We start from the raw sequence: 12,872 nt of genomic DNA, 5'->3' as shown, positions 1-12,872 counted from the left end.
CTCTGAAGATTCCGGACAGTATAGAATCTGCAAATACAGCCTCTCAAAAATTTCTATGAGACAGACCCTAGAGGTCCAACCTCTTGCATCTGTCAGTGGAAGGCTGCGCGCCCAATGCTATCTGGATATGTGGATTCCAGGAGCTCTGGTGAACTCGGAGCAGTAACCCTCTGGCAATGGCCATGTAACCCCTGGCAACGAGCATATAACTCCCCTGGCAATGAGCAAGAAACCCACTTGCAACAACTACATAACCACAGGCAAACGAGCATATAATCTGTGGCAATGAGCACGTAACCCCTGGCACCAACGAGCAGGCAGCTAAGAAAAATGATAATTAATGTTTGGTGGTGGGGGGGGGGGGGGGGGGGGTCACTTCTATATTAGACTAGGGCAGCTGGAACAATTAATCAGTCCCTGCCCAGCCATCTGGGTTTCTTACTTCCCTGGCCACGATGAGGAGACTTAACATCGACTTGGAGCACCCGTTAACCGTGGCAGCACTGTATGATACAGAGGTTACACAGATATGACACACAGATGACAGAGCAGTTAGCATTGCAGACTTGTTGGGGGTCATGCGTTTGATCCCAATCAAGGCTTTATCTGTGTGGCATTTGTATGTTCTTTGCGTATTCGTGTTGGTTTCCTCCCACATTCTAAAAAACATACTGGTATTGCTTACGTGCCTACTATACGGGAATGTCCGGAAGTCTTTTTAATCCCCGATCTGTCCACTTATTTGGAGCTTGACGCAATTTATGGTGAATTGTTGGGGGAGGGGGGGCACTATTAATAATATGAATAATAATGTATTTTCCTAGTGTTCTGATTTTGGTGGGAAGGTCCTATATGATATTGTGGGGGTGGTGTCGGGAAATATGTACCACCATTGCAAGTAGTATATACAATGTTTGTCTGTGACATGGTGCTTTGTCCAATTTTAAAGGCGGTCTGCTATCACCGAATTACTTGTGGCAGCCTCTTTCATCGGTCACCTGTACACAATGGTCATGTCCAATATTCAACACATTTTTGGTCAGATGTACAAAGCTTCAAAAAGTGATAAAGTGCAGAGTGATAAACCACCAGCCAATAGGGTACTTACTGTCATTTTTCAAACATAGCCTGTAATATGGTAGCTAGGAGCTGATTGGCTGGTGCATTATCGCTTTTCGCTTTTTTGAAGCTTAGTACATCCTTTGAGAAGTACACACACATGTATTTATACAATAGCCCACACACATGTATGTACCATGTAGTCCACACATTTATCTATCATGTAGCCCACACTCTCTCACACACACACATACATGTATTTATTATGTATTTTTTTTTTTAAGTACATTTCCATTACCGCAATTTACTATATACACTACTGTAGGTGCTTCTTTGAATGCATGGACAACTGCATAGTACAACTTCTCTTGTTCTCTGATTTATGTAAGGCTCAGTCAGTTTGGTTTTCTTATTAGATGTGATATACAGGGTAAAGTGATTTAAAAACACGAATGTGAGATTATTTTTATTATACATTAATCGTAGTGTATTATGCACCTGCCGAGCAGGACAGTGTGACATTTAGGATTATTATTATGCCGTCACACCTCCTGTAATATATAGTCCAATTAATACCAGAGCTGATATTGGTGATCACCTAGTTTGTAGCATTCATTTTGATAAATAACTACTGATGGGTTTCTAGCGGGGCATGGTAACCACATCATTATTGAGGGTTATGTACTGTCATGACCAGCCTACGGGGCCTATTTATCAAGCTGTAACTTTGTCAGAAGCAGCAGTGTTTCTATGGGTGGGCTATTTAGTGCCTCTACAATTATGAATCCCAAGGGGCAAGAACACAAGGGGTATAGAGAAACCATTGTTATGCCATTGTTATAGGGTATAAGGCGATGCAGTCAAAATCCCGATGGTCAAAATACCGACAACCATTGACCGACGGTCAAAATCCCAACAAGGTCAAAATACAGACATTTAAAATCCCGACAAGGTCAAAATACCGACATATAGAATGTAGACAGCTGAAAAAGTCAACATGACTTTCGGTCGACACGCTGTGAGGTTGACATGGGTTTTTCACAGTTTTTTGACCGTCAGGATTTTGACCGTCTGTCAATGGCTGTCGGGATTTTGACCGTCGGGATTTCATACTGAATCCGGTATAAGGACGTATAGAACGGATCCTGAGCATGCACAAAGTACCGATATTTAAGAAGTAACTCCAATCCCATTGAAATAAACCCTATATTCAGTGGCGTAGCTAGAAATGTTTCTCCCCACTGCCAAAATAAATTCTGCCCCCCCCCCCCCCCAAGAAGGGATGAGGCCATGGGCTACGGGGGCCACTGGCTGAGCTGACAGGCGACCCAGGCAACAGTGAGTGCTGAGCTGGTCTCGCCTGTCAGCTCCCCCAAGCCGCCGCGGGGTCTGCCATGTCAGCTCCCCCAAGCCGCTGCGGGGTCTGCCACGTAAGTAGCCACGCCACTGCCGATAATGCCTTGTCCATTATAAGTAACAGGTTCTCTTTAAGAAGTCTGGATCTGTGTGCTTTTGTGTATGTGCCTGGAGGCACTTTTCTTTTTAGTTGCATCTGCTTATCGTCCAGTAAATATGACACACCTTGTCAGTTATTGATGCTGAAAAGACATAACTGATACCTGCACAAAGGAGAAAGGAAAGACTTAGCCGTATACATTTCTATGTATTATTTACGAAGGGTGAGCGCGGGGTATGGAGACTGCATCTGTATCTCTTTGTATGCCAAACTGCCAAGCGCGTCTCAAAACGCTTTTGGAAATTCTAAGTTATCTGAGGAGTATTTTGTCAAAAGACGTATGAAAAATGATGCGGCCTAAAACCGGATAGCGCTCGTAATTAATGGGTGCACGGTTCTTATTTTCAAGAAATATTCTTCGCTGGAAAGGACTTTTGACAAGAAAATTATAGGATTGGTGCTGATTGCAGGATTTATATAATATTCCAGTAATAGATGGTCTCTTGTTCAGCAGAATGTACATATAACAGGGTTGAAAAAGCAAGATTCAAATGCATATAGGATTGTGTTAATAACTTGTGTATAAGGGGGGTGGTAATAATTCACTTGTCAGGGATATTGCATCTCCCTCGGAGAAGCATGTCACCAGCATTCCTGCTAATGCTCGGTATCTGCCAATCATGAGCCTTTTAGATCTTTTGTCCTGTTTGGCTTCCAGCAATTTTCCAAGTCTGTAAATGAGAGGTCAGATTACAGTATACAGAGCCAGGATGGTGGTAATGGATGTGCTTGTTACAATATCTTGTGTTGTTGTTCCCCATAAAACAAGGAGGCGCTGACTATTCATTACCAGATGACGTTACCCTTTTCATACTTGCAAATCTATCCCGGTTTTCAGCAATACGAGCAGGCTCCTGTGTATTTGGCTTTGTAGGGAACAAATCTGTATATTATCATTAAACAAGGTACGGATGTGTCCTAGTACACCAAACCTCCAAACACTGTATGACATGAGACGCGTGGCGAGAGAGAGAGCCTACCGGATCGGTGTTGGTCGGTTTTGTGTATTTTGTGTCCTAATCACAACGTCTTCCTGCGACTGCACTGCTTAATTTGATATGTGACACTTGCATATCTGTGTGCGACTGAGTCTGAATCTGCATACAGAGCGCATCGGCGTGAAAAACATGGATGCTGGATCGTAACAGTTCATATACTGATTCAGACTCAGTCACTTTGTGATTAAGATGAACATTTATTCAAAAAAAGATGTGAAAAAAGATGCTGGGTACTGTAAGTGACTTGGTGCGTTGAGAAGGGATATTTGGTGCAATAGCGTTTGAGGACACATCTGTGGTGTGTTTATATAGTTGCAATTACATAATAAAATGTGGTTACACTTAAGCCCCCCTATCTATAAGCCCCAATCTCTTCAGATTTCCCTTGAACTCTCCCAGATATCTGATCTGACCATGGGCTAATTTTTCACTCTGTTCACTTCAGATACATGTGGTCAGACCTATGATAAAACCCTGAAGGTTTCAGATCAGATGGATCTTTGGTGCAGCACAAAAGATTTTTTTTTTTGTCAGATGGATCTGAGACTCAGCCACACATCTGATCTGAGGGAGCACAGATTTGTCCTTTTTTCATCAGATCGGTCTGTCAGATCCATCTAAATCTGACGAAACAGGCCAAATCTGACTAGTCAATGGGGGCCTTTAGAGCCTGATTTAGATTTGGGAATAGAGTAATGCTGTGCATACACACTACAATTATATACTGGCTGCTTTTCCATGTAGCCCACAAATAATGGAAAGCTTTATTTATACACCGCAATTTACATTTCCGTTAGGAAACACCCTGCACCTCTCTCTGCACATTTTTAATCTGCCCCACCTGCAGAGCAGCATGGTTTTACTATGATGTACAGTACTGTACATACTCTTTCTTACTCTTCTTGAATGAGGGTTGTTACTTGTAGCAACATTTAGTAAGTAATGAAAGTTGGCTTGATTGGGCTGTACTAAGCCTTCCATTAGCTTAGGGTTATGGGTGAAGTTCGATGTGGATAGACATAGACTGCACCGTCTATGAAGCTAGAGATAGTCTTTCAATTAAGCCAGAAGTCTAAACAAAGTTGACCCCATGAACACATTGCATTCCATCTGAGGGACATGTTGGTGGTGGAGGTTGGGTTGTAGCTTTTGAAGGTGTCTCGATCTCTGTTTATCTAATTGTTAACAATAATGTTGAGTTCACTAATAACAAATGTGTTGTGTAGACATCTCCTTTACTCCAGTATGTCTTTTGAATTTCCAGTGATTTCCATTGTTGGTTGTCTTTTCCCCAGGCTCACGTCTTCGCCAAGAAGATTTCCCACCTCGCATTGTGGAACACCCTTCAGATCTTATTGTCTCCAAAGGTGAACCTGCAACACTGAACTGTAAGGCAGAGGGCAGGCCAACGCCTTCCATTGAGTGGTACAAAGGTGGAGAGAGGGTGGAAACGGACAAAGATGACCCGCGCTCTCATCGGATGTTGCTACCGAGTGGATCTCTATTTTTTTTACGTATTGTCCATGGACGCAAGAGTAGGCCGGATGAAGGAGTTTATGTCTGCGTGGCACGGAATTACCTCGGAGAGGCAGTGAGTCACAATGCATCACTCGAAGTAGCCAGTAAGTGAAATTTACTATAGTTTTTATGAGTTAGTATGATACTAGATTGTAGACTCACGTTGAATACAAGAAGGACCTAAAAATGTAATGGGGTAGGGGTTGGGGTTGGTTTAGTTAGTTATTATGTTTTACTTTGTGTTTTGTTTTTTATTTGTTTTGTTTGTGGGAAAAAGTAAAAGTTTTTTTTATTCAATGTTTATAATGTTCTGTAAAAAAAAACAGGAGAACCTTTTGCCATCCCTATTTTACTGGTTTGTGTGAACCTTTCACATAATAATGAATACAATAATGTCCTTTCTTATTAGGCACAATGTACAATTCATTGCTTTAGTATTTTTATTATATATTTATTTGAATATTGAATATTTAGTATCACTCTGTTATACTATTTTTACAAGTTGATTTTCAAAAATAAAGGGATCATTGACAGACGGTGCATCAAATTGGGGGGAAAACACGTGAAAGCAAAGTAGGTATTGTTGGCTCATAATTAAGGGAGTAGTACACACTGGAAGTTTCATTTGTGTTTTTTATTATGTGCCTGTTTGGAGAAAACCATTAATTTTATATTAATTTTATCTAATACTGGTTATTCATGGGCTTGACGGTATTGTTAGAAACAATAGGAAAATTTGCTACTCAAAGTGAATCAATGACTGTATTCATTATGAAAACGGAACTCTGCTTTCTGTACTTTCCCTATATTGCCCTCCTTCATGTCTTGGTGCAGTATATTATTAGCGATGTAGTACACTATTTGTGACGTAGTACAGTATTATTAATATTGTATATTTATTTGACGCCACAAGGGTTCCGCAGCGACTGACAATACATAGATGAGCAGCACCAGACACTGATACAAGTATAAAAGTAACAGATATAATATTAGAAAAGCACATGAGGAGAGAGGGCCTGCTCATTAGAGCTTACATTCTAAAGGGAAAACTTGGGTGACCCAGCAGGGATAGAAGTGAGCATAAACAGAAGGTTATGATGAGAAATTATTCTATTTAATGAAGAAGTGGGTCTTGAGAGCCCATTTAAAGTTTTGTAGGGAGGTGGCGAGTCTGATGGGGAGCGATAGAAAATTCCAGAGTTACGGAGCACAATGGGCAAAATCTTGGAGGCGGGAATGGGAGGAAGTAACCAGTTGGCACTATTAGCGATATAGGGCACTGTTATTGAAGTAGGGCACTATTTGCGTTTTAGGGCACTATTAGTGACGTAGGGCACTATTACTGAAGTAGGGCACTATTAGCGACGTAGGGTACTATTAACTATGTAGGACACTATTAGCAATGTGGTGCACTATAAGCGAGGTAGGGCACTATTAGCGACGTAGGGCACTATTAGCGATGTAAGGTACTATTAGCGACGTAGGGCACTATTTACGACATAGTACAGTATTAGCGATATAGGGCACTATTTGCAACATAGTACAATATTAACTATGTAGGACACTATTAGCGATGTAGTGCACTATTAGCGTGGCCAGGCGCTATAAGTGACGTAGTTCAGTATTAGCAACGTAGGACACTATATGCCACATAGGACACTATTAGCAACATAGAGCACTGTTAATGAATTAAGAAGCAAAATGGGAATCGCTTTCCTTGGTGGAGCATAAGGTGCAAAACAGGATTACCATTTGCTAACACATCTTTATGTATCAGTAGTATTTCACTAGTAATAAATTGAAATAATACCGGTAGGTGCTGTGGGCCGCAGGTGACAGCTTGGAGCTCCACATACAACTTTGACCTTTTGCTGACTTAGATAAAGTGAGAGCATTCTAAAATCATTTGGTTCCAGTTATTCTAATAAACTATGGAAAATATATGTATATATATTTTTAACATATGTTCATCTGATAGTGATTTGTGGAAAGGTGAAAGATGCCAAGCCCTCAGATTCATCTACTATACCTTGGGATTGGGTGGTCAGCGCTTGATTGCTCGGGTCTGCTCAGTGTTTGTAAAGCTTTCCATTCATCCTTTCCTTGTAATCTTATCGTGATGACTTGGAACAGAAGTCACTTTACATATTTAGAAACTGTCAACTGAATTAAACGTGTTACAGTAATAACTTTGACTTTCACACAGAGCCAAACTAAACGGTCCTGTTGGTGTGATGCACGTAATGAAAAACTCAACCGAATGCCAAATAGCGTATATAATAAATAATTCCCATCTTAAGTGAGCGGGAGACGTTGGGCTTTGGCCAGGTTTGACTTTTTTGTTAAATGTAAAATAAATTAAGTTCTGCCTATGTCTGGTTTATATCACATAATTAAGCTAGAAAGAAAACTAGTAGATGAGAACATTAAATCTAACTGTGAAATAATTATGTTCTCAAACTAGCAGGGTTATCTGCTTACAGTGACAGAGGGCGCATGAGGGATATTGTTATTCTTGGGTTTATAATATCAATAAACAACAATATGGATTTTTTTAAACGGTATTACGATATAGGACATATTTAATTGCACTTGGTTTCCTTGCCAAGCTAGACGAATATCGGTCATGTAATAGTTTATAGTGGCCAGATGCCCGTACTTTCCGGGGGCAGGTTGTGAACTTTTTGCAATTTTTTTTTTCTTTTCATAATATCCCTATGTTTTTTTTTATTATCACATGAATAACACAGAACCACAAGGTGATCTAACTGTATTGTATTTTACTATTGTTATCATGGCTACATCGCATGTCACATTTTTAAGAATAGCAGTTTAACCTACTATCTTCATCTGAGAATTTTCCCTCTGATCCCCCATGAACTCTGACAGCATCTGGGGTTAGTAGGCTAATCTGGATTTCTACACAAAGTGGTGAATTTAGGGGTTGGGCCGGCCCTAGGTATGGGTAGTGTTCATTCTAGCACCCGCCATCTTTGAAAACCCATGCAGTTCCTCTTCCCTGCCTGGGGTGTCGCTGTCTGCTGTGATGTCTCTAGCACAGGTCTGGTTTGCATATTAGTGCTGATATACAGACCATAGTGTGCTAGAAGAGCTACAGTAGACAGCGACACCCCAGGCAGGGAAGAGGAACTGCATGGGTTTTCAAAGATGGCGAGTGCTAGAATAAACACTACATGGGCATGGTATTACTCATTGACAGTGGGGATCGGACGGTCGTTTCTCTGGTATCGGAATCCCGACTGTCAGGAGCCCAACGGGGGCAAGCGCATTCAAGACCCTTGTGGGCTCTCTGCCCTCTCCACCTATTTTATTCTCTCTCTCTATGGGGGTCGTGGATCCCTATGAGTGAAAAATCAGGATTCCTACTGTCGAACTCCTGATGGGATTCCGATGTCGGAGAAATGACCGTCAGAATCCCGATTGTCGTTGACTTATCCGGCACCCCTGGGCATAACATTATTAGTCACCCTAAATTACATTACTGTCCCTTTCATGTCAGGTCTGGTATTGATGCCGTTACGATCACCAAAGAAGCCCCCAACCTCATCCCCTATCAGCTCCCGCCCTACAAAGTAACTGCTCATTGCACCCTCAACCACACCTGGCAGTAACAAAATAAAAATATAAGTCGTAATGACAAAAAAAAAGTATTGCCTTGTCCCATGTGGCCAGTAGCAGGGTGCTCATGCAAGGGAGTTTGGTGAGCTCTTGTCCCAGCAAATAATAGCGGTCAGCACTGCCTCATGTGCCAAGCTGCATTCCGCACAACTGTTAGGGAGATGGAGCAGGGACAGGGTGTTGCGCGCCGCAGGCGCATTGAAAATTTGGGGGGCATGGCCTAATTTCGGGGCATGGCCTATACTCGCAGCTCTCCTGCAAGGCCACGCCCTGTTTTGATGGTAACGGGGCATGACCCAGAGGCTCTGTGAGCCTCTAGCCATGCCCCCAGCCCCCTGGCTGCGGGAATAGATGCTGTGCGCATGCGCACAGCGTTTATTCACCACTGCTCAGCAGCCGACAGGGGGGACTCCCAACAGCCCCCCCCCCTCGCCGCGGGACACTGCCGGCCAAGGGAGGGACACGGGAATGACCCTGAAAATCGGGACATTCCCACGGTTTTTGGGACTGTTGGGAGGTATGTCCTAAGACGCTCATGTCTCCCTCCTATTTTGATACTAGTAATACATATTAAAGCACATCACTGACCGTTCCAGAACAACATGGCAGAATATAATCCAACTCCTAAACATGGCCATGTTTTCTACATCTCCTTCTTTTCCTAAACAATTCTGTGCTCCGCTAATCAGGGCTCCCCTCTGCACCCCTATACCCGCCACCCTATATAGAACTACAGAAACTCTTGTTCCCATCCCATTGTTACAAGGCAAGCTGCTACATTTGGCTCATCCAGAGTATTCATCTGTCATATCCGGTAATATAAAGCGATGTAGGAAAACAAAAAGTCTGAATAAAATATATATGGTGTACATTACATTAACGAAAACAAAAAAACTGTGGCTTTCTTCAATCAAAATGTAGTTATCACGTTTGCCGCAATAAATCATGTCTGAGACGGCATCCAAGTGCTTTCAGTGAAAGCTGATGAAAACGTTTTGGAATTTTTGTTTTTTTTTGCAGGTTTTGGGATAGGTTAAATGGCTTGCATATGTCCTGTGCAGCGGAACATTATTTCTCCTAGATATTGTTTGTGAAGGTAGAACAGATTTATAACAAGTCTCGACAACGCCAATGCCGGCACTTTTACATAGGAAAGTGTAAATGAACAGATAGCTCATATAAAAGTAAAATGATGTAAGAGCAATTTAAGTGTCATTTCTAATGCCTAAAATATGACTTCAAAGCGCTTATTCTGGTTCTGCAGATAATTACCCATAGTTAAAGAGAATCTATTGTGGATTTGAACTTTTTCATGATGGATTGTGTTTAAACGTATCTGAGAATTCACTTATAGCAATTACTATTCATTCAGTATGCAATAAAACATTGACTTTCTCGGGGGCACATACCTGACTACATTCCGAGAGGCTCAAGATTTTTTTGGGAGTATCCTCGTAGGTCAGCGATGGCTAACTTTGACACTCCAGCTGTTGTTGAACTACACATCCCAGCATGCCCTGCATCAGTTTTAGCATGGGCAAATAGTAAAACTGTAGCAGGGCATGCTGGGATGTGTAGTTTATAGTGTTCACTCTAGGATGGAGACCGGGCAGGGCGCCGGAGGCGGACCGGGCCACAGCTGGGGGCGGTCCCGGGCCGCCTGCGTCATCAAAGGGGCGTGCCTGGGCCGCCGGCGTCATCAAAGGGGCGTGCCCTGGTCTCCGGCGTCATCAAAGGGGCGTGCCCGGGCCGCCGGCGTCGCCAAAGGGGGTGGAACCGGCCCCTCCGAAGCCACTATGCTGCCGGGGAAGCACCAGGCATCGCCGTCTACGGCGACGCTGGGCTTCCCCGTGAGGCTGTTTTAGCGGGGCGCTGCGAGAGGGGCAGGGCGCATTTTGCCCTTCAAAAATCGGGCAGGGCGCATCGCCCCGCTAAAACAGCCTAGCGGGAACACTAGTTTAACAACATCTGGAGTGTCAAGGTTAGCCATCACTTTTCTAGGTCCTGCTTCGCTTTCTTTACAAGTGAATGGGTAGGTGCCTTGAACATGCGTTTCGCTGCTAATAGTTTCAGAGTAACCTCAACCCTACTGCATGGTGAGACCATAGTCCTGCCGCTTGTGCATGATGTTGCCTTACCATGTGTGCTGGGCCTATATTTACCGTATAATCCCTGGGTATTAATGACATTATTGAGGTATGAGGAACAGTTTGCTTCAGTAATGTCACTATGGAATTGGTAGGCTACATTATGAATACTGTCCATGATTCTGGTTGAATCGGTAAGCTGCGAAGTCCGCAGCTTAGCGGAAGCCCCCGCCACCGTATCCCCTCACAACCATGCAATGGGATATGTTACGAAGACACACCCCCTCGCATGTGCCCGCTGCAGTAGAAATAATTTGATGGTCGCCTATCATCGAATGATTTCTCCTGCCTTTGCAAACATAAGTCAGTGGTCGGGCAGTGGGACAGTGGGCGGGCAGCGGGATGATGGTGGGGGTGGGTGGCTGACATCATGTGACACACCTCGTCCCGCCTACAGTACCATTAGGAATGCCTAGCATTTTCATCGGGACTCCCATGAAATTCTGGCCGTTCCCATGTACATACGCTGCCACCGCCCCATCTGCCCCCATCCCGGCCCTTGGGACCCCCTCCCCGCTGCGAATGGCCCGGCGCCATTCACAGTCAGGGTTTGGGCCTGCGCTGAAATGCGCATTTGTGCAACCCCGACCATCGGGGAAGGGGACAAATTTGGTTCACTGCGATTAATCCGGAATTGGCCCCATTGTCACAGTCCACAGAATGTCTGTATTCACTGCATCAAAACAGAGTCATTGTGTACATAAACCAGTCTAATTACTATTTTTGTGACATATAAATATATATATAAGAATTCACATATCTGTACTGCAACCTCTGATTCTAGCAGTCATTTCTGCCTCTAAACGTCATCAGTTAAGCCGCACACATCCAGCATATGGAAAGATCTTCTCTGGATTTTAAGCCGTTCTCTCCGGAGAAAGGAAAATTCCCCTCTGACCTGCCAGACATCTGCTGGTTCTCTTACCAGCCACACCACATGGACGGATAATGATATCTTCCATGTGATTAAAAAAAATGTGATACAACAAAAGCCCCTTGCTTCTCTCTGATTAATCAGACTGATATACTGACATGGATTTTCAGAAGTAAAAGTGAATCATTAATCATAATTCTCTTGTTATTTCAAAAATGTGTTTTTTTTTATATTTTTATACTAGAGCTATCTAATTATTCAACAGTAACATGCACATAAGTAAGGAAACCCTTACTTCCAGGGATGCTTAATCTTTGTGGATATCCCCCCAAAATGTCTGTTTTTCGGGGGACTTCTGACAAAATAACTAAAATTGGGGCAGATGTATCAAGCCTTAACAAGAGATAAATTCAAGTGTGATAAGGAGAGATAAACGTCCAGCCAATCAGCTCCTTACTAACTTTTTTTAAACACAGCCTGTAACATGGCAGTTAGCAGGTGATTGGCTGGACGTTTATCTCTCCTTATCACCCTTGCATTCATCTCTTGTTAAGGCTTAATACATCTGCCCCAATGCCATTTAAAGACCTGAAGGGTTTGTCTTCGTTTACTAGTTAAAGGAAGCTGGCCAGTGGAGTGTTGGAATATGCCACCTGATTGGATGGCCACAATTCATGTCCAATCAGGAGACATCTTACGTACACACCTCCCATTCACAGTTTTCCAAACCCATGTTCACTGCAGTTACTCAAACTGTATCTGCTGGATTTGTTATATTAGGGAAAAAAAACTTTCTAGGTTCACCCCAAAAGGTAGACATGCACATGGATCGAAATAGTAAAAAAAAAAATCCCCCAAATCTCAGGTCAACCGTCTGTTGACCATAATATCCATATGTATGTTCGCTTCATTGTGTCAACCTTTTGACTGTCAACCTAGACATTGGATATCGTCCATCTTGATGGCGAATCCGCTTCCCCTCTTGGCTTCATTTAGCAGTGAGAGCTTCAGTCAAGGGACACCCACCAAGCCTATATTATAAAGTAAAAGGTGGACCAATCTTCCAGATAGATGTGCTGGCAGGAATATTATACTGATCATTTAATCAACATATTCATAAA

The 12,872-nt window shown here is 43.0% G+C and overlaps 1 protein-coding gene across 5 annotated transcripts in view; it reads left to right on the top strand.

Annotated features, from left to right (window-relative positions):
* ROBO1 (roundabout guidance receptor 1) overlaps positions 1 to 12,872 on the top strand; it is a 940,924-nt gene that overhangs the window by 676,951 nt on the left and 251,101 nt on the right. For all 5 annotated transcript variants that reach the window (XM_083171919.1, XM_083171920.1, XM_083171918.1 and 2 more), the window contains one exon: positions 4,869 to 5,195. In XM_083171919.1, the coding sequence (XP_083028045.1) occupies positions 4,869 to 5,195 (327 nt within the window). The remainder of the gene's footprint in view (positions 1 to 4,868; positions 5,196 to 12,872) is intronic.

The sequence above is a fragment of the Crinia signifera genome, chromosome 2 (assembly GCF_055691185.1).
Source record: "Crinia signifera chromosome 2, ASM5569118v1, whole genome shotgun sequence".
Lineage (NCBI taxonomy): Eukaryota > Metazoa > Chordata > Amphibia > Anura > Myobatrachidae > Crinia > Crinia signifera.
This window is presented reverse-complemented; position numbering and strand designations above follow the sequence as displayed.